We start from the raw sequence: 22805 nt of genomic DNA on the forward strand, positions 1-22805 counted from the left end.
CAAGGAAGCCCTCACTGTTTTTACAGACGGCTCCAAAACCATAGGGGCTTGTACATGGCAAAATAATTGCAAATGGCATAAACGCCTAACAGGCCCACAAGCATCTGCCCAACAGGCTGAGTTAGCCGCCTTTTTGCTAGCCTTGTCTCTTTTCCCAGAACAGCCTTTGAATGTTATATTAGATAGTATGTATGTCACTCAAATGGCTGTGGCCATGTTTGATGCATATATTTCCCCTGTTACCCCCCCCTCTCTCATGACGCTTTTTTTGCAGCTTCAAACTCTCCTGAAGGACAGAACATCCCCTTTGTTTGTAGCGCATATTAGAAGCCACCAACAGCTACCCGGTTTCCTGTCCGAAGGCAACCACATGGCAGATGAGGCTTGCAAAATTATGGCCTCTTCCCCTCTTCCTCCGCCGCTTTCAGCAGGGGACAGCCATGCTTATTTCCATCAAAATAAAAAAGCCTTGGTGCGCCAATTTGGCATTACATATCAAGAAGCTACCGCCATTCTTCAACAATGTCCAACCTGCAGTTTGCAGGCAAAGTGCATCCCTGAGGGAGTTAATCCCAGGGGTGTCCATGCTTGTGACACATGGCAGATGGATGTCACTCATTATCCCTCTTTTGCACCTTGGAAGTATATCCATGTATCTGTGGATACCTATTCGGGATTCATCCTGGCAACTTTGCAAAGAGGAGAAGCCACGAAAAACGTAATCAATCATTGTATTCGCACTTTCGTCACATCGGGATGTCCCAAAACTTTGAAAACTGACAATGGCCCCGCTTACGTCAGCACTCCCTTTGCTGAGTTTTGCCGTAAGTGGTCCATTACTCACAGATTCGGTATACCATTCAACAGCCAAGGTCAGGCTATTGTGGAAAGGGCTAACCAGACCCTAAAGAATGCCCTTGATCGGCAAACGGGGAAAAAGGCCTTAGGCCCCCCAAGCCTCCCGATGTTACAAAATATCCTTAATCTCACCTTGTTTACCTTGAATTTCCTTAATCTTACCGGTACCCCCCCTGCTACGGCTGCATCTCGACACTTTTCCAAGCCAGTAGTTCCCTCTTCCCGTCCCCTTGTTTATTTTAGGCAACTGCCCAGCCCTGAGTGGAAAGGCCCTGCGCAACTCGTCACCTGGGGAAAAGGCTACGCTGCTGTGCAACTTCCTGATCGAGTGCTCTGGGTTCCTGCTCGCTGCATCCGGCCATATCATGGGCAGCCTCCTGACAAGCACCTTCTTGACCCTCCTTCTCTGTCATCTCTCTTCCATCTCTGCTCCCCTCACAACGAACCCTAAAACAACCTCTCTCATTCGAACCCATCGTTTACGCTACCCTGCCACCATTGGCCGCAGCTCAGCATCCAACGCCATGGAATGTCTTCAACGCTCTCCCATCAAAAGAAAAGGCACCTTCTGGCGCTGGTTTCGCAACAACACTCTTCTCCAAGATGGCGATTCCTACTCCATCACTTATCACTTTCGCCAAACTACCCTTGCTATCACCAACGTACAGTTGACCGATCTAGGACAATATCACTGTGAAATAACAAAATTAATTAAGGGGTTCGCCACCTCATCTCGCCTTACGCTCACCTTATTTTTACTCTCCCTTCCTGAGCCCGCCCGTTGGCAGGGACGACGCCTACTGGCATTTGACGCCCAGGGATCGCATCGCCCTTACAATATCACCTGGACAATCCGCGATGCCTTGGGACAGATCCTGAATACCTCCTTTTGTTATAGCCCAATTATATCTTGTTTCCCTAACCTGTATTTTGACTTTTCAGAAATGCTTCTAGGAGTGACAGCCTACAGGAGGCTGGACGGCTTCCCAGAGCCCAGCCACTCCACCGTTAAAAGGTATCCCCTGTATGTGTGCCCAGGACATGACACCAGCCCTGATCACGTGCACGACTGCGGAGGCATAGCAGATTACTTTTGCAAATCTTGGTCCTGCGTTTCCACTGGCTACATCTACTGGACCCCTCCATATAAGACTGATTACATCACCCTCACTCGGTTGAGAAAGGACATTAGGTGCACCGCAACCAAAAAGAATGCGGCAGGACAGGGGGGTTGGAATAGATGTAATCCGGTTATTGTACAATTCACTGCTGCAGGAAAAGCTCAGGGGAATGCCTGGGACTCAGGTGTAAAATGGGGAGGTCGTATATATGCCGGATGGCCCGGGTATCATTACGGCAACATATTCTACATTCAACGACAGGTCACTCTCCCTCAGTCCCCACCTGTTGGGCCCAATGCCGACGACATTCACTCCACCTTTCTTAAACCCCTCACCAAACAAAAAAACCCCCTTGTCTCTCTTCTTAACTCCTCCTTTTCCCTTGTTCACACCGCTTCTAACACATCTCGATGTTGGCTTTGCTTGTCTTCCTCCCCACCATTCTATGAAGCAGTCGGTTCTCCTGACCCTATCCGAAACTCTACCTCAGCCGCCTCCTGCCGCTGGCAAAACACCACGTTGACTATCACCTCTATAATAGGGCAGGGCTGCTGCCTTGGCCGTGTTCCTGCTAACTATATTCAATATTGCCTTAATTCTTCTCATGATCACTGTGCCCTCTATCTTCCAAAAAATCGCTTGAACATCAACGGTCACACCGGCCATGGTGGCTACGGTGTACTCTACACTACCTCTGGTAATATCTCTGCCCGATTGACAGGGCAATACTTTATCCCTGGGAACAACTCTGTTTGGGCATGTTCTTCTGGCCTCACCGCATGTGTATATGGTGATACCTTGTTACAAACTAACCCTTTTGTATTCAGGTGCTCCTACTCCCCAAGATTTCTATCTATTCCCCCGACGAACTTCTCTCCATTTTAGAGCCCCCTCATTATCCCCTCAAGGCTAAGCGCGAAGTAGTGACTGCTGTAACTTTATCAGTCCTACTGGGCTTAGGTGCGGCTGGAGCCGCCACTGGTGTGTCAGCCCTTGTTGTCAATGATCAGAACCTGCGTCACCTTAGCGTTATCATTGACACTGACCTTCGCGCCATCGAACAATCTATTGTGGCGCTACAAGATTCCCTTACCTCTCTATCCGAAGTGGTTTTGCAAAATCGTAGGGGTCTCGACCTTCTGTTCCTCAAACAAGGGGGACTGTGTGTTGCTCTAAAGGAAGACTGCTGTTTTTATGCCGACAACTCAGGAGTAGTATTGGACTCTATGAAAGAGCTCAATTCCCGTTTAAAAACAAGGGAATTGGAGCGCCAACAATCCATGTCATGGTATCAAAATATGTTTAGCATTTCTCCATGGCTAACCACACTGTTGTCCGCTCTGTTGGGGCCCCTCCTGTTATTGATTCTCGTATGCACCATAGGCCCCTGTGTGCTGGGTCGCGTTCTCCGCTTCTTAAAGCAGAGACTTCATACATTGGACTCAGAGGTATCCGAGACAAAGCTTGCTGTTCAACACCTGGTCACTGCTGTAGGTATGGAGAAAACACCACTCTTGGAATGGTCCTCCGATAGTGAATCGGAAGTGGAAAAGGACCCCCGGTCACACTACCCCCCGAGAGAGGACGCTGGGATGGGTCTCCTTGGACTGAAGAGTCCCTGGCTCCCCGACTCAGACCCTCTGGGGGAGGAACAAAATTAAATAAAAAAGGTGGAATTGTGACGTATCTGACTCCATTACTGCACAGCTAGATTGCATGTCTCTCACGTAGCCTCAGGGCATGACTTGTATTTCCCTATTCTCTTTGTACTCACTCCCCCGCCCTGATAGAACTGCTGAATAAAAGGAGGTGGGGGCGTGGCACCAGGAGGCAGTACCAGCAACCTCCTGAGATGTAGCGTCACTCACCACCACAAAAGAATCCTGTGCCTACCGTTGTTTTTTCGACCTCACCCTTGCGAGGGAATCGTTGGCTCATTCCCCCCCAGGGAATCCCATAGACCGAAGGGCGAAGGACTGGTCGCGTGACGCGACACATCCCTTAATATCAGGAAGATGAATTTTGTTTCTTTACATAAGATTATCATCTTTGTCAAGGAAATCTGAAGAGGCTGAATGCAGATTTCAAAATATAATCTCTCAGATTCATCAAAGCAGAAACTCTGGGACAAGATATCCTGGCAATTCCATGCCAGTCGGAGGTTTTTCTCCCTATGCAGCTAAGTCACAGAATGTATACCAACAGTTTACGTGTGTACCAATGCTGCTCATTTCAGCATGCATTGTGCTCTTCACTCTGACATCTGCTCCCTGTTTTCCCAGTTTGGATTCTCCATTCTTCCCAGCTTTCTATCTCAGCAACAGCTGCACCCATGCCATGCCAATGGAAAAGAGATTGGAGACAGTTGATGACAAATTGCCTGGAGGCCTGTGGATTGCTGATGAACATTGAACTGGGACCAGATTGAAGGTGCATGCTTTCGACAGCCATGCTGGCTGTAAATTATGGGAGTTGGTCACAAACATCTGGCGGGCACCACCTTGGGGAACATCACTCCTAGCATGGGCTGCTTTTTCCATCAATTAACCTGATAATCTTGCGCTGTAATTGGCTATTTCTGTGTTCAAAATGCCACCTCTGAGATGAAGAAATCACTAAAGCCAGTGGAAATCTCAGGCTGGCTATGGTTAAGCAACATGGGCCCTATTCTGAAACACTTTGCTGCTGTTGAGAGCACTTTCCCAGCAGCCAGTGGACCACCTGGGATGAAGTTCTGAGTTGGACTGAAATCCTAATGCTTTGCTTCATTAGTATGTGTAAATTCACAGGTCACATGAGACCTTTGTGGCTTGTTTTGGGCTTCACATTTTGCATTAATCCAGCCCTTATGGGTTGCAGACCACATGGATGGATTAGGAAGATGTGGGAGCTTTATACATGCCTGAGACATGACGCATGTCCCCTGAGGGGTGGCATGGTTCAATCACAAAGCTACCTTCAGGTCTTTGCCCCGGCTCAATAGCAATTTTGCTTATCTCCTCTGTCCCTAGTGCAAGCATATTACAAAAGCGAGACAGCAACAGTTAGATCGGCTCTTCACTATGACCCAGTAATTATTTCTGGCCAGTCTGCAATAGAAAAATTGCAGGCTTCTCTTTGTGAAGCCAGTAAAATACTCTCTTTTGAGTCTGCTTTGAACTTGGTCTATCCAGATGAGAAAGAAAGCACCTCAAGATAAAAGGTAGATTTTCTTTGCCTGCATAGCTCTCTTAGCCTGGGATTTTAACAGGCTAACTAACAGTAGACATAACAGTTCCTTTTATCTTGCACACGGTTGCCACCAGTCTGAACTAGTGATCTGATTAAGGCGTAAAGCTGCATACTGGGGAGATTAGGCTGTGTGTGTCTGCATCTTGGATGATTGAAGCAGGAATGGCAAGGGAATAAATCAAGATCTACTGGGCTCTGTCCTTCCTGAGCATTAAAACAGGCCACTGAGATCAAAGCATGCTTAGGCCAGAAACCACAAGTAAGACTTTTGCATGGCAGACCGAGTTTTGATTCTGGCTGAAATACTGTACATGATCAGGTTCCTTAACTGAAGGGCCTGTTTTCTTATGCACTTGACTCTCTTCAGTGAATCTCGAGGTTAAATAAAAGAGGACAAAGATTGGCTGCTATTTTGACCAAAGACATCACACTGTATGTTAATTTAGTTTGGGCATAAGCACTGTGTGACTCCTGTCAATCTGGTTGTAAACCAAGATTATGGCCACCAGCTTGATTGATAACTGGCAAATAGAGGGAGAAAATGTAGAAGCAGTGAAAGACTTTGTATTTCTAGGTGCGAAGATTACTGCCGACGCTGACTGCAACCAGGAAATCAGAAGATGTTTAATCTTTGGGAGAAGAGCAATGACAAATCTCGATAAAATAGTTAAGAGCAGAGACATCACACTGACAACAAAGGTCCGCATAGTTAAAGCAATGATATTCCCCGTAGTAACATATGGCTGTGAGAGCTGGACCATAAGGAAGGCTGAGCGAAGGAAGATCGATGCTTTTGAACTGTGGTGTTGGAAGAAAATTCTGAGAGTGCCTTGGACTGCAAGAAGATCAAACCAGTCCATCCTCCAGGAAATAAAGCCAGACTGCTCACTTGAGGGAGTGATATTAAAGGCAAAACTGAAATACTTTGGCCACATAATGAGAAGACAGGACACCCTGGAGAAGATGCTGATGCTAGGGAGAGTGGAGGGCAAAAGTGTCCCTTTCCGGGGAGATGGGTGGTGATAAATTTGATAAATAAATAAATAAATAAAATAAAAGGAAGAGGGGCCAACCAAGGGCAAGATGGATGGATGATATTCTAGAGGTGACAGACTCATCCTTGGGGGAGATGGGGGTGGCGACGACCGACAGGAAACTCTGGTGTGAGCTGATCCATAAAGTCACGAAGAGTTGGAAGTGACTGAACAACAAAACCCTGAAATTGGTTCAGTGTGTTGGGCAACCCAGCCAAACAAACCACAGCATGGTGTGAATGTGATCACAAAGTAGATCCCACACAAAGTAGGACCTGCTAGGGTGAAATCTGCCCACCTGTGGATTACGTCCTCAGATGAAAACGATAATTATATCCAAAGATTTATTTCTGGAAGAAGGAGCCTGTACTTCTGAATTTACCCTCGATCCCATTTTCCCCTTTGGTAAACAGGTTAGGTTTCATTTCAAAACTAATCTAAGAGCAGTTTGGAAATGCAGAAAGCAAAAGCATTTCCTCAAGCCTGCTTTTTGCCAGCTTTGATAATCCCAACGGGATTCTAGTCATCTTTCCCTCCTTTTTTTTTTTTTCATTGCAAACTTTGGGGAAGGTTGGGCTAAGCTTTCCAGTTCAGCTGAACCTTACTAATGGAATGCAGCCCACTTTTCCTGTCTTGGACTGCGTGGCCTTGAGGGACCCACACAGAGTTGTGGACCACCTTAAAAATGAACACAGGTACGCACTGTAGTACTTTCTGCTCTGTTAGGGATCAGGCAGGCAGCGGTCCATGAGAACTTGTGCAATGACAAAATTGCTGATTTCACAAGGTGCCACAAGACACACAGCTGCTTTTGTAGCAATAGACTTTGCAGCCAACTTTGTTCTGATCTGTGGGAGGCCAAAGGCTGGTAGGATGAGAGCTAAAAGTGGGCAGGGCCACCCCTGTTCTCCTCCTTTAAGTGATGCGTGGAGGGAAGAAGTTAACCCCTGTTCAAGGTCTTCATGACTGTAAAGGACCTTGGAATTACACCCTTGTAGTAATTCAGTTTTGGGAAGGAGCGAGCACTAACATATTAATCCAATGTTAAAGGCCTATTAGGAAACACTCTTCCGTAATAAATACTGTAAAGGTAATAAATTTACATTTTAAAAAGTTACTAATGATTTCGGTGCGTGGTGGGTATTTGAGCACTGCACTGGTTGAGAAAAAAAGGAGGCAATGACCATGTTGCAAGTTATGAGAATGTCATTTAGCAGATGGCATAGCAAGAGACGGAGTGGTCTGTGAAGAAAGGAGAAAAAGTCTAAAGAAATATAGGCAAAGTTCCTGCAAATATATGCAACACAAAAAAAGCTTGAAGATCAATTAGCATTTTCAGTTTCTCCTTTACTTTTCCTTCTTCCCAGCACCGTTTCTGTTCTATTTAACCTAACCTGTTTATTCTCTGTACATGAAAAATGATTGTATACGTTTTTTTAAAAAATGGGAGGCTTCAAAGCAAACTGGCACAAGCTGTTTTGCAAAGAAGAGGCAGAAAGGGGAGAATAAAATAAGTAAGCTCACATCAACTGCTACAAATGTAATGAAAGTCAATAAAAGTCAATAAAAATGACTGGATGTAAATGGCCTCATTTGCCTTGGGCACCCTGTTACTTCCATCCTGGGCGGAAGGTCGATTCCTGTATAATTTTGGATAATGTGGAATATCCACACATATCTGCAAAATAACACCACAGTGTTTTGTGGTGGTTCTCCTCCTTCCTTTGGGGTGGGAGGGGAAGGGGGGGAGAGATCGAGCCCTAGGCCCCTGCAATGTGGGATGCTTCAGTCTCTCACCCCTTTTTAATATCTACATGAGACTGCTGGGAGAAGTTATCTGGGGGCACGCGATGTGGTACCCCCTTTTGCTGATGATACCCACTTACACATCTCCACCCCTGGCCAGCCAAGCAACACTATCCTGGGGCTGGCCCAGTGCCTGGAAGCTGTAAGGGTCTGGACGGAGAGGAGCTGGCTTTCACTCAACCCGAGCAAAGCACAGTGGCTCTGGCTTGGAGGACCTCCGGGGGCCAGTGATATGTCCATCTTTGACTGTCATTGGGGTACCACTGCCCTGACCACAGCTGGTGTGCAATTTGGGGTCTTCCGGGACTTGTGGCTCCTGCTCAATGGCTAGGGGGCCCTTTGCACAGATCCATCACATGCACCAATTGCAGCCATACCTGGACCAGGAGGCCTTGCCCATGGTCATTCCCTGGTTGGATTACTGCAATGTGCTCTACTTGGGGCTGTTCTTAAGACCATCCAGAGACTACAAGTGGATATGGTGGCACACACAGTTCTGGGTGCCCCACGATTTGCCCACGTTACAGCCACGGCTTCCAGTTTCTTTCTGGGTGCAATTCAAGGTGCTGGTTATCACCTTTAAGGCCGTAAATGGCACAGGACCAGGCTACTTGCAGGCCCGCCTCTCCCTGAGGGCATCTGCTTGTCTCACCAGGTCAGATAGAGTGGGCGCACTCCAGCTCCCTTTCGTTAAATCGGTGTTTCTCAACCGTGGCAGCTTGAAGGTGTGTGGACTTCAACTCCCAGAATTCCCCAGCCAGCAAGCTGCCTTAAATGTTGTCATCTACCAGGACCAAGGAAGTGTGCTTTCTCCATAGCTGCCTGTTCCCTGTGGATCACTGTGTAACGTTCTGACACAGTGGATTCAATAAAATTCTGACTCAGGCATCCAGATGAAATGCAGATTCCAGATTTATCGATGATGTGTACAGATGTTAAGCAAAAAGCCACGACTAGAAAAGTTCTCACACAGCTACCTGATAAAAGACACATAGGCACCTCAAAACCTCCTCCACGCTCCCCCCCCCTTTTCCCTTAACAGACCAGCATTCCACTCCTGGCCCGGTGGTATGACCTTGGATTTCTACTCACTCTCAACAACTCCCCCCCCCATCCAGAGCTTGAGATTTGTTGCTTCAGTGGCAGAGAACACAACCAACAGATCTAACAACTCTTTGATTGTGGGTTCTGACACACTGAGACCCACCCTCCTGGCCTTCCAGTGTTGGGGTAGGATGAGGCTGGAGCCCAGCAAAAGGGTGTATAGATCTACAGGAGAGCGCTGCACCAGGGTGCCATGAATTTTTATAGGTTTTTGTTTCATGGTTTGGGGGATTCCATTTTTACTGTTTTATGCACCACCCAGGGTGCTTGTTACAATATGGGCAGTTACGTAAGTCAATATAATAAATATATATTTATTTATCATACTTCTTCCCCACCCATCTCGTATTACGACTCTCGGCGGTTTCTTTAATGCTGGTATTATTAGAAATACGTGGGCTATTCTGAAGTTTGGCCCTTCTCACAGACTGCCTGAAAAAAGTATTTTTTTAAGTTGCAGTCCTCAGCGTAGTTTTCTTTGAAAAAGCATTCCAATTTCCCTGAAAGAATTATTTCAGTATGTATAATCAGCTGGAACATTTCTAAAGTGGCTACAGATCATTAAACATTCCACAACTCCAGACAAATAAATTGCACTTCCCCCCCCCCAAATTGTTGTGATTTAATTAGCGTGGAGCCGATTGATGTTCAGACTTAATTATCATGACGAAATTTGAATTTGAATATCCGGGAGGAGGAGGAGATCCAGAGCACAGAAATGAAGACAAAAGCCATTACTTTTTTTTTGTACAATAAAAGTTTAATGACTTTTATAAAAATGTGCTATCTGGCACCAAGTAATGAATCCACAAATTATTAACATATTTACAAGTAGGAAGCCAGTAAGATCAAACGAAAATATATTTATATATTTATATATATCTATATATATAATATTTATATAGACAGAAGAATAGGTACGCAAATTAAAAAAACATCCATCCACTGGGCAGCTAGGAAAGGGGGGGGGGTATCTATCCATCCACGTCCGTACATTTCCATCCTTGTGTTAAAACACAAAAACTCTTGGCAAGCTGCCGTTGCTGCTAGAGAAGATTAAATAGCATAACCCTCTCTGGTATAAATTTTTTTTTTTGTATATCTTTTTTTTTCCTTGTTTCCTTTTTACATATATGTACACAGGAAAAAAAAAACCCACATATAAAGAAAAATGAGTAATTTCAAAACATTCAGCTTTACAAGCTGGCAAGGAGTCAGGTGTGGAAGAGAGGGAAAAAGAAAACCCAATTCTGGGTTTTGTTAAAGCACGTAGAGTAATTTACACAGGTTTCATTGCTTTATTTAAAATTTAAAAGTATCTCATCCGTCCTATTGGGAGGTATGCAGCTGAATTGGAAGCAGGATATAACCATTGTGGAGGTGACTGTATGGATCAATTGAAGCAATGTCGTTTTTTGATGAGAAGGGAAACACAGTGGAACCAAAAGGTCTATCTTTCACAATGAACAGGTGAGGGTAAATGAAAACTTCCTGCAACTAATTTAAAAATGTGCACATGTAATTAAATTTGGGGGGGGGGGAGGTGGGTGCAGGATGACATTTCTTGATAATAGGAAGACTATTGTAGGTACATGATCAATCCAAAAAACTGGCCACCATTCATAAATAAACGGAGCATCTGGAACAGTCGTGCCAGAATGTGCATAGAAACAGATAGCGGGGGTTGTTTTTGCAGGACTGAAGAACACAACTGGACGTTGCTATTTGAAAAATTAAAAAATAAACGAAGGTGATGAAATATTGGCATAAAACCCACTGAGCAGTATTCTTTAGCATATTCTTACTGATGCAAAGTAAATAATGGTTCCCAGCTGTAACCCTCTGGCTATCCCTGCTAAGAGGTTTTTAACCTGCAAGTCTAAAATAAAGGGAGGCATATTCTTAAAAAAGCTCAACTTTTCCCAAAGCATAGGAATTCAGGATCGTGTGGCCCTTGTGATGCAAAAGTTTCAAAGGAAAATATTTAAACACAATAAAAAGCAGAAGTTTGATGCGTCATGACAATTTGCTGCAATTTAGTCAGTTTTTTTCCCCCAAAACATGTCTCCAAAACAATTTAGAAAAATTGTGCGACTAAGCTTTTTAAATGCTAAAGGAATGTGTGTAAGGCAGCATTCTGTGGAATTAGCAGAGTAACAGTAACCTGACATCATCTTGCCAAAGTTTCAAGCAAAAGCTAGAACTTATCAGGGCTTCATCTAACGCTGCACAATTCAGCAGGAGTTTGAGGATCCTAACTCCATGGGACCTTTCAGACAATGATGTTCAAAACAGACTGGCCCATGGATGGGTATCTATAACAAAAACCCGGAGATAAGCATCACAGAGCAAGCCAGAATTTTGTCAGCTTACACAGTGACTGGAGGGATGACTGAGGGAGGGGCTAGATGGAATGGGTTATTGCAACCACAACCGCTTTAATTCACAATTTAATCACGTAGGTTACGTTTGGCCCTAGTACAAGTGCACAACCATCTGAGTCGAGGAAAATCACATTTGGAAAGTAATAGGCTGTAAAGGGGGAAATGGCTGGCAATGTTTCTCGGTAAAATTCCCAGGGCCAGTCAGAAGGCCAGATCTCACCCAGACACAAGATCTGGAAGGATGTAGTTAAATCAAAGCAACACAATGAATTCCACTATTACAGAATGTGATACCAGAGTCAGCCCTCAGGGGCAAGCCAGGACCCAGAGAGATTGGCCGCTTAGGACCAAGACAACCATCAAGCTACCTATTTGTATGTGTGTTTACACTATTACTCCGCATTCGTCCCTGCTCTTTCTCAGGTGATTCAGCCTTTCCACTTCTCCTTGCTAAAATGGGTTACTGCGACTTCCTTATTATTTTCAGCATGTAGGAGTATTGCAAGGGGGAAAATGCAGATAACAAAACCACATGAAGTGAGAAACAACAGTTACACCGCTGAGTTTGGCAAGTCTGTGCAGGGCTTCCACTTCTCAGAAAACAACTGCAAATTCAAATTCCAACCCCCCCAAAATTTCCTTTGGCCTCTTAAGCTCAGTGCAGCCCACAAAGCGAAATGGGTTTTCTCCCACTTCTTTAGTTGGTTAAGACTAACGGTCTCAATGTCAAAAACGTCAAAATTAAGACCCCAAACTATCTTTTCAAGGCGGTGCAAACTGTATTATCTCACGCTTTCTGGGAAAGAAACAGATGCGAAAAGATGCCGAGATGCCGAGGGTTTCTCCTCCAAGGGCCCCAAGCCAAGCATGAGCAGAAGTCACCTCCACCAAAACAATATACAAAGACACCTTCAGTGTAAAACAGCTGATTAACATACAGTCCAGTGAGAAGATGCCGTTTAACTGTACCCTCATTAGCCTTCAAATGCTGAAATAAGTTTTAATTAGAACTATGTCCCCAACTTATTTACTAAATAATAAAAACGTGAGAAAGGAGCCATTTTCAGGAAGAAGAGCTGAATGGGAGATGCTTAAACTCTCATCTACCACTGCTACTCTCACTACCTAAACAGGTTCATCTCCACTAACAGGTTACTGGGGGTGGGGGAAGAGCCAAAAAGGGCGGGCTATGGAGAGCTGACAAGCCATACTTGCTAACACAACACGCAGGTCTACCTTTGGAAGCAGCACAACCCAGTGGGTGTTGTTGGGTAGCGCTCATCCCAGCCATGTGATTGGCCTGTGATGTCAACAGGAGAATGCCTTTCACAGTTTTCCTGTTCTGCTCTATTCCGCTTTCCCCACGGCCTGGAGAAGGCATCCTCTCCTCTCCTCAGTGATTTCCTGTTTTGTTTGTGTGGGTTACAGCATGCCATGGAAGAGCAGCAAGGATTTGGGCATCCCACCCTTATCCTAAAAGCATCCCTCTTTCCCACTTATGTTCCCACTATTAAAGCAGAGTGTGCAGAGAATGTGTAATTCTCTGTGCCATGTATGTTCAGACATTCAGTTTATGGAAGCTGGAAGCCATTCAATAGACCTCAACTCTAGGCAGCCCATGGAGAGAAATACACGTGAGAAAGGAAGTGCCCTCAACAGAATTGCCATCTCAGTACAGCAGTTTAGAAACACACACACACAACACAAACAGAATGGTGAGAATGTTTTAGAAAATGTAAATCCTGCTAAAATAGTTCTATATCCCTAAAGTCTTCTGTTTGAACTGACTCCCATTTAGAAGGTTGAAGAGATATGCTTTTTTGACCTCCAATACCCCATCCAAAAGGTTACAATTTTTCTCCAGGATAAGAAAAAAAACATCCCATGTTGCATTAAAAGAAAAAGGTGGCACGATGCAAATATAGGTAAAAACAGGAGAAGGAAATACAATGAAACATTATTTACAGCTTTCTTTTCAGTATGAAGTGGAAAACAAAAATAAAATATTTACATACCAATAAACGTGTGTTTCTACAAGAAACAGCCAATCCATCTGGACTAGATATATACACAACTTTCTTCTCCTAAGAAAAAAATATTGGGGCAGGGTGGGTTGGGATAAGGTCTTAGCTTATGCTATGAGCCAGATGGTTGAAGCCGTAACTGTAGCAAAGGAACAGCTCCATTAACCATGCAGGTTCAGGTCTTTTTTCCCTCCTTCTTAATACCTGTTGCAAGGCAGAGACACAACACAAGGAAAGGGAGTGACACCACCCAATTACTTTTCAGAATCTTTGCTACTGTAGCCTTAAGTGCTTGGTGGGAAGAATAAATGCCAGGATGGAATTAGGAATAATCATCTGAAGCCAGAAAGTTCAAACCTTTGCTCATGGTAAAAAGCATAGCCAAATGAAACTGGAAAGTGACAATCCCTGGGTAATCTTGGCTATATCTAGCAAAGGTTCAGGGAATGCTCTGAATGTCAGAACCAAGTCCACTTAGGAAAGGATTTGCTTCCAGAACTGTTCTCATATATACCTTGATAAGCCCATAATCTTTTATAAAAGAATCCAACTGTTAGAAAGCTCAACTATGGAATTTCAAGGTTCATCAACTCTTAGCTATGTGTACCATTCACATTTATGCCTTTCAAGACACCAAGCACTGAAATGGCCTCAAAATTCTTTGTGTGTTTTTCTTAGAGCTTGCAATTTTTACCGTTTTATTAACCGACCTCAGCATGCTGCAGATCCTTAAACTGAAGGCGATCAATTCTGTTTACCATACCCTTCAGTGCAGGCTCAAACTTTTCACCAAATTTAAAAGCAGAACTGACTATTAAGCAACTAAGATGAAAGATGTTCTTAATCCAAGGGGGGAGAGGTATTTAACTGCTACCTGCTTTCATTAAATGATTTTTCCACTGGAATTTGGGGTTGGACCAAAAATGACAGAAACACCAGAGTAAAAGAGGAGAGAACCACTTCCGACTGACTGGAAGAAAAGGAAATTTCTCACTGATTAGAACCTGAGGAGAGGCAAATGGAAAACTTCTAAAGGATTCCAGATGGGTCTTAAGGCGACTGAGAACTTTCCCACTGCAAATCTATGGGAAGAGATGCTAAACTACTGGTGGAAAATGGGGTGAGCCAACAAAATAAATAGGAATGCCAGGCTTCAGTTTCAGTTCAGGGTCCCCCGACAATTCTCTGTGCCACACAAGCAGGGAATCTTGTTCTCTTCAATTGGGAACTTGTAGTCATATGTGATCTCCTCATTGATGCTGATGGGCTGCTTGGAGTAGATAACGATCTTCTTCTGGGACTCTATCGTGATGACTTTGGCATAGCAGTTGGGCTAAAGAAAGGAAAGACAGACCCAGCTGAGAGGACCTTGAGGAAAGGAGGACAGCCTCATGCCACCCCAAGCACCTTTCAAACCCCCTTCTGCAGCCTCCATGGTATTCAAAAGGCAAGGGAACTCAAAGGCCACTCGGGACCAAAACAAAAAGACGCTGGGAACAAGGGAAGTGGGGAAGGGAAACGTATATTCCTGATTGATCAACGGTCACCCTGCGCATCACCTCATGAGGCCTTTTCCCTTATGCCACTGTTCCAAGACATTTCTTTATAGTTCGGATTTACTACTGGAGTCCTAATCCTGGCAAGACTTTAAATGCTATTAGGCAGACTGTGGAACAGGCTGCTGCACCATAACATCTGAGTAATGCCAATATATTAAATTCTGAGTCTGTTAAGGGAATTTTTCCTCTGTCTCTCTCATGTATGCGTGCACCTGTGTGCCCATCCACAATATTTTCTGTAAAATACTGAACTCAGCCAGAGCACAGGATGGTGGGCAGGAAGAATCACAATAAGGAACCATTCCCACGTAACTCACCGTGCAGCAATGATTGATGAAACGAGCAAGGTTGCCGCACTTGGTAGCATCGATGATTGTGTCATGGTCCACGCGGAAAAGATAGCTGCTCCCGATACCCTCCTGGGCGTACCGCTTCTCACGCATGTCTGCCACCATCTTTAAAGGGAATGAGCACAGCAGAGATTCAGAATATAAGTCAAACCTTCTCTCTCTCGGGGGAAAGAGAAGGGAAGGAAAGGGAAGTGGGGGAAGTAGTCATCAGACTGTGCAACTGCAACTGCGCAGTCTTCAAACTAGCGCCTTCTCCGCTTTTATTCCAGCAGATACAAAATCAGCTGGCATTTATTCAAGCCACTGTCCAAACCACAAGCTGATCCTCTCAGCACTGAAAAAGCAGGGCTTGTTCCACACAGCCTTCAGAGCACCCTCTAGTGCCAATCAGCTGCATGCACCTCACCCACACCCCAACTCTAAAAGCGTGGCTTGAACAAGCTCAGGTCAAGTTCCCCTCAATTTCACTACATTCTCCTGTTTCATCTACTCCACCCCTTTTTTTTAAAAAACAGGTGATTCCCTAACAAAGTAGGAGACACAGGCAAGTGAAGAGCTCAGCTTTCCAGCTTTCAGATAGGAGCTCGACAGTTCTCCTGACACAGTTCTCTTGATGTATCACAATCAGAAGCATCAGGGAAAACAGTCTGTAACTATGGCATTAGCTGCCTTGGAAACCATTCAAAGCTTGCGTGCTTTATGTTCTGTTTTTGTTTTTTAAAGGGCTCGTTTATGGGAAAGGACTGGGGCTTCATTAACATCATAGGGTTTAGCATCTCACCGGAAGCTTGTTTTTTGAACGAGGTGAAATAAAAGCTATGGACTGAGGCTGGGAGCGCTGTCTGGACTACTCCGTGGATGGGGAACCTGCATCCCTTCAGAGTCCCAGACACTCACAGCACCAACATTCAGCAACAAATTGTTGAATGTCAGTGATCTGATTTCTCATAGTAAACTGAATTAACATGCAGTAAGCTTTCAAATAAGCTAACCACATTTAAAACTGAAGCAATAAAAACAGAAAAGAAACACTAACAAAATGAGAAACCTGAAAAAATGGGGATTAATCATGAAAAACTCTGCTCTACTCATCACTGCCGCTTCTCCACCACCCAACTGTATAGAAAATGAAAAAAGGCACAGCCTCTATTCGCAAAACTTTCAGCAACGGCTGTCACCTACTATCACAACTTACTTCTTCCTTTTTAAATATATATGTTTGTTGGTAAGGATAACAACCAGAAGATACGATGAAGTACCCACTGATATATAACCCCAAAAATATCAGCGCTAATAAAACCAGAAAAAAAAAAAGCAAAAATGAGTGACATTTGTAGAAACTAAAAGTATATCCACAGAACGTTAATACAGGACTAGCTCGATCCTTTAACACATTATTAAATCTAGCCACGAAAACCATCTCTTGCTCCATCTTAGTTTTAGTACAATGTGTTATTTTGATACAATTATATTTATATAATATGCTTAGATTCTAAATACTTTGTTACACTGATGTACTAAATGTAGGTAAGAAAGAACAAAAGAAAAAGAAATGAATATTCTATCAATATTAATTACAGTTTTGAATGTTAATGTTACAAGCATTATAATTATTTTTTCTTCAAAATTAAATATAATGAATAATATATGAAGGAATAAAGGACGAGCACACATCAAGGCATTTGTTTTACAATAATAGTTTCGGTCTTAAGGTAAATTACTTGCTATAAAAATCTCCATCGCGCTGTTGCATCTGACTTCTGGCAGAAGAGACGAAGGTATCAGAAAATAAGAGTATTATTTAGACAGCTCAGCCTGCTGCTGCTTACCTGACGGATGTTCTGGCCCACGTATTCAATGACCATTTCATCCGCAGCGATTGGCTCCATGGCAAACAGGCCCCACTCGTGAATTCGACTCCGTCCAAACCGGAGTTTCTTCTTCCGGAACTGCAGGGAAAGTAAAGGGAGAGGGAAACCCCAGGAACGGGGCGTGAAGAGAAATTCTTTATTCTGCTGTCTGAGAGGTAGAGACAAAAGACAGCACGTAAACTGGATTTATGATAGTTTCGTCATAATTTTTTTTCAAATTAGGATGGCTCCTCAAGATTCTAAAGAGAAGTTGCGTGAAAAAGGAAATACGCTTTAAATTTTGGCCAATTATAGAATAAAATAAATAAAATAAAAGGGGGAGGGAGTTATTTAATTTGCAGTAATAATAGTCACTGTTTTCCTGCTTAAACAAAAAATGCCTTAACATATCCTAGGTCTCAGTGGAGATTCTTTGGGAAACATCACCGGTAAGTATCAGTAAACCAAGGTTACTGTCCCAGTTCTTTCCATCCGTGCTGCTCCCACCCCAGCTTATATCTTCTGTTCCACCTTTTCCAATTGGCTTAATGAAACCGCTTCGGTACCTTCAGCTGGTTAAGTTTCAGCAGGTCACTATCGAGGATGGCAGAGGTGCCAATGGCACTCAGCAGACGCCTTTGCTCAGATCGTCGTTCTGACAAGATGCGGTTGGTGCCCTGGGATGGCATAACAAGCTTGTTAGAAATAATGAATGTAAAGGAAGCTGTCAGGAAAAAAAATATCTTATTATCTGAATTGCAGGTGTATCCATCCTTGGCAAGATGGTAATGCCTTAAGGTGGACAGTGTCTCTCTATGGCAGTGTTTCTCAACCTCAGCTATTTTAAGAGGTGTGGACCTCAACTCCTAGAATTCCCCAGTCAGCCATGCTGGCTGGGGAATTCTGGAAGCTGAAGTCCACTCCTATTAAAGTTGTCAAGGGTGAGAAACACTGCTCTATGGCAGCAAGAATGATACTAGAATTTCTCACATACACTATTGTTTTATCACGTGACAAAATCCAAAATAATCATACAACTAAAGTAATCAATTTGCACATTATACCGCCAACATTTAAAGCTTTTCATATAATTTCCCGTACTGATAGTGGTTTAGGAGCTACATAACACTACTTTTTAAATTTTGCACTTTGAGTATTCTCTTCCAATACGCAATAGGGCTTGCTCTTAACTCATCAACACTGATAACCAAAGCTATTAAACCTAAATACCAATACGAACCATAGCTGCTTCTAAATCATAGTATGGCTAACATATGCGTGCACCATTACATAAAATGATGTTAACAAAGGCTGTTCCTTCCAGCGTTACTAGGTAAAAAAAGTTTGCAGCAATGATTTGACATAAAGTGGAAAGCACACTCAGTATTTCCCCTTCACGTAAACCACACTTCTGCATTGTTTTTTGGCTCTTCCGCTTCCTGCTGTTGGATCGTCAGTTTGAAAAACAAAGTTCTAATCTTTATTAATAAAGGAATATGACTGACAACTTTAAGCAACGCCTTGTGAAATCTAACATGGAAGAATTGCTGAGAAACATCCCCAGATTACTGGTGGTGGATCTTCAGCATCTTACTCTAGCACAGCGTTTCTCAACCTTGGCAACTTTAAGATCGGTGGACTTCAACTCCCAGAATTCCCCAGCTAGCTGGGGTTGAGAAACGCTGCTCTAGCACCTCGCCTGTCAGTATGATTAGAAAACTCAGCAGTGGCGGACTTCACACAGATTAGGGAAAATCTGGTTGAACCACAAAACTGAAAATCGTTGTGAGAATTTCCGTTTCACAAGGTAAGAATTATCTTGGTGCAGAATTCTTCACTCTTATTGTGGATTATAGCCAGTCCTGTTCTTTCTAATGTATGAGTGTCTACCCATGTTCATTGCGTCTCAATGCTTCCCATTGTCAGTGCTGCACAGAACATGCTAAACAGGTGAGCTATGGTGGGCACCTCCCAGGAACAGGGGCCAAACCTGCGTATCAGCGGTGTCCAGCTGCTGCACCGTGACTGGGCACATGTCGAGGTATTTATCCTTCTCCTTCTTGCTGATGTGGTAGTAGCCCTCGCTGCGGGCACAGCCTGTTTGATGTTCCCGCAGGTCGGATGACTTCCTCTTCCGCTTGGGATTTGCAATGTTTGTGAGTGGGGGCAGGGGAGTCAAGGAAAGGAAGAATACACGCAGGAAGAAAGAGATGCCACTAAGATGGATACGCACCTTCTGCATCTGCCTACTCTAGTACTGGGGCTCTCCCTCTTTAAAGGCCTTGGACTTAAGGGGAGTGAGGAGAAAGCAGCCATTTTTCTCTTCAGAATTTATGTCTCTTTACATGTAAATGATCGGAGAGAGAGAAGAGCCTCCCTACTGTGCATCTTTCTAGGACAACTGTTTTTAAATCTAATTAGGCAGCTTTAAAGCCAAATACACAAAACTGAATTACTGCAATCTCTGATTTTTTAAGGCAGCTTTTAAAATACAGGTAGTCCTCATTTAGCAACCATGATTGGGACCGGCAGCTCGGTTGTTAAGCCAAGCCGTGACTGTCCTTAAGATCCGACTTCAGCTTTCCTTTGCTTTACAGACCTGCAAAGCAAAGTTACTTTTGGTTGCAAAGTTACTTTTTTATCACTGTCGTAATTGCGAACGGTTGCTAATTGAGGCAGTCACTAAACAAGGACTACCTGTATTTTCTGCAATTTGTTTAACCAGTTGTCCTGATTCTTTTGGATCTAGCACAGTAATAACAAGGAATCCCAGTTCCAATATTAGCTATCAAGTACAAAGAAGTATGACACCACCCCATCACCAACTGCAATTTGGTAAAAAACAGGAGATTGAATAGCAGCTGTGGAGGAAGGATAGTATCATTCTACTTAAAATCCAGCCTTGTACACCAAAGATGCGGCTGTTTTGGAAAGTGAAATTCTTCATGCTCTGCACTCCACATTTGATAAAATTCCATTAAGTTTGCTCAATGAAGTCTAATAATGGGAACGTGAAGTTTCTCCACACAAACACAGAAATAACAATAGTGTCCCTTAAACTAACTGTTCTGCCTACTTACCAAGAACAGGTAATAGGAAGGATGGAAAGCCCTAGATGCATTTACACTACAGACTTAATCCAGGTTAACAGCCATTCCTTCTACCTAGAGCACTGCAGTTCTTTGAGGGACAGGAGGGAAGAGGCCTACAATGTGCAACAGAGGAATCCCAGGAGCACTTGGCAAAACACAATACCCAGAAATCTCTGCTAGGTGGTATAATAAAAGAGCGTTAAAGTGGGATAGAGAAGCTGTGGTGCCCCAGGTGCTGAACTACAATACCCAGCAGCCACAGTTAGCATGGCCTGTGGTGAAGAAGACTGAAAATGTAGCACAGAGGCATCTGGAAGGCTGCAGGTTTGCTATCCTTTCAATACAAGTTCAGAGCAGAGACACAGCCCGCCCACAATTCTGACACTTATTCCAGGAAGGATATTGGTGTGCTGGACCCAGTGGGTGTCATTTAGCCAGTCGGTGCTATTGTCCTCATGCAGCAAGCGCTCGTACATCAGCCGCAAGTATTTCATGTCCTCCAAATCTAGCCCCGAATTCCAGATGTCATACAAGATTGTCATCTGTTCAAATTCACTGCGTGTCTCAAAGACTGGGGGTGGAGGTGGTGGCTGGGCTGGGGTGTGCTTATGTGAATGAGAGCGCAGAGATCTCCTACGAATCTCCCCTTCATCACTGCTGTCAAAGCTCTCTTCATCCTCTTCCTCCTCCTCCTCACTCTCAGAAGGGAACAGATTCTCTGGGCCAAAAGGCAATGCTCCTGGATCCTTTATGGCCTCCTCCTTTAGCCAATGTGGAGGTTTCTTTGTCTGTGGCTGCTGCTGGTCTGGGACAGGTACCTTAGGCTTTTCAATGGGTTGGGGAGGTGGAGGGGGCAGTGCGACAAGGTCACCCACCTCAGATTCAGTTCTGGCTTCACTGGCATCTGCCACTATCTCCTCAGGAGCCTCCAGAACCTCACCAATGTGCTCGCTATACAAGTCCATCTGCAACAGGTCAGTAGAACCAAGCAGTGCTGTCTCATCTTGTTTCCGGGGGACAGTTACGGGTGCTGCACGGACTGCCATGGCATAGTTATGCTCCATCAGGATGCCGCTGACTTCAAGGGATAACGCAGCAGGCAAAAGCAGACGCTTTGGCTCCTCAGCCTCATCTGAGGTCTCCTCCGAATCTTCACTGCCTGCAACAGCAGGCATCTTGAGAGCCACATCTGCTAACACGGCCAGGTCAGGCTGATTGGCCAACTCCAGTAGCGAGGAAGCTCCCATTTGCTCACGCATGTGCAGCCTATCTTCCTCTGGGGGCTGCGGTACCCTCAAGTGTTCTGAGCTTCGGGAGCGAGAACGGCTTCGGGACCGACCAACTGGCATATCCTCTGACCAACATTTCACGAGAGAAGCATGGTCTGCCGGCAGGTTGCTGATTGTTCTTTGACTGACTTTTGGGGGCTCCCGCCTGCGGCTGGCAGCAGCCGCTAGCTTTGCTGGGGAAGCCATGGGAGGCAGGGGGCAGGTAATCGGGACTGGGGCATCTGAGGTTAAGGACACTTGGGGTGGTGGCATGGGCTCCACAGGCACCAATGGAGTCTGTGCTTCCTCTGTGGTGACAGAAGGAGGAGGTGGGGGTGGTGGGGCTAGAAAAGCCAAAGGTGCCAATTCAAGTGGCTTCTCCAAGGTCCCTTCATCCTCACCAGGAGCTGAGAAGGAGACCGTTTTCCGGCGTTTCTTGGGTGGCGGCAGAAGTGGAATGGGCGAGGAGGGTCGCTCTTCTTGCCGCGTTCGCTCTCCTGGTGCTGTCCAGATGCTCTTCTCTTCTATTGGTGGGACTAGCAAAGTATCATTCTGAGGAGTAGGCTTCTCCTCAACAACACGGCCTACATGAGAGAGAGAAATTTTATGTTAGCAATGTAAGGAGTCCTTACAATGTTAGGCATAGAAATACAAAAGGCTTTCTTATTTTCAGCAATGAAAACTGAGATAAGTAAGGGACAAAAAAGAAAAGAAAAGAAAAAGAAAACACAGTTCTTTATCTATGGATCCTTGATTTGGTGTACTTGTTTAAACGAGGACTTTAATATTTAGATTGCTAACATTCATAGCTGAGCATTAAAGAAGCCGGACAGGAAGAGTCTTGATGCTTTTGAAGAATGAGAATATTGCAGACAGCCAAGAAAACAAACAAATAGATCATTGAACAAAGCAACCCAGAGTTCTCACTCGAGGCACAAATGACCAGGTCCAAATTATCTTACTTTGGCAAATTATGTGAAGACCTTGCTCTGTGAAGAAGGTTCTGATGCTGGGAAAGGTGGAAGGAAACAGAAGAGGAAGACCAGTAACCAGATTAATGGACTCAGTTATAGTGGTGATGGATGCACTATTAGAAGTCCTGAAGGACTGTGTTAAGGACAGAT

The 22805-nt window shown here is 44.5% G+C and overlaps 1 protein-coding gene across 1 annotated transcript in view; it reads right to left on the reverse strand.

The window, feature by feature from the left end:
- Positions 1–9898: 9898 nt before the first annotated feature.
- Positions 9899–22805, reverse strand: part of SETD1A (SET domain containing 1A, histone lysine methyltransferase) — a 30694-nt gene continuing 17787 nt past the window's right edge. The window contains exons 14-19 of the mRNA XM_063301432.1: positions 20817–22265; positions 19312–19481; positions 17888–17998; positions 17301–17420; positions 15439–15576; positions 9899–14895 (exon numbers count right to left, since the gene is read on the reverse strand). Of these exons, the coding sequence (XP_063157502.1) occupies positions 14722–14895; positions 15439–15576; positions 17301–17420; positions 17888–17998; positions 19312–19481; positions 20817–22265 (2162 nt within the window). The 3' untranslated portion in view covers positions 9899–14721. The remainder of the gene's footprint in view (positions 14896–15438; positions 15577–17300; positions 17421–17887; positions 17999–19311; positions 19482–20816; positions 22266–22805) is intronic.

Source organism: Candoia aspera, chromosome 4 (assembly GCF_035149785.1).
Source record: "Candoia aspera isolate rCanAsp1 chromosome 4, rCanAsp1.hap2, whole genome shotgun sequence".
Classification (NCBI taxonomy): Eukaryota; Metazoa; Chordata; class Lepidosauria; order Squamata; family Boidae; genus Candoia; species Candoia aspera.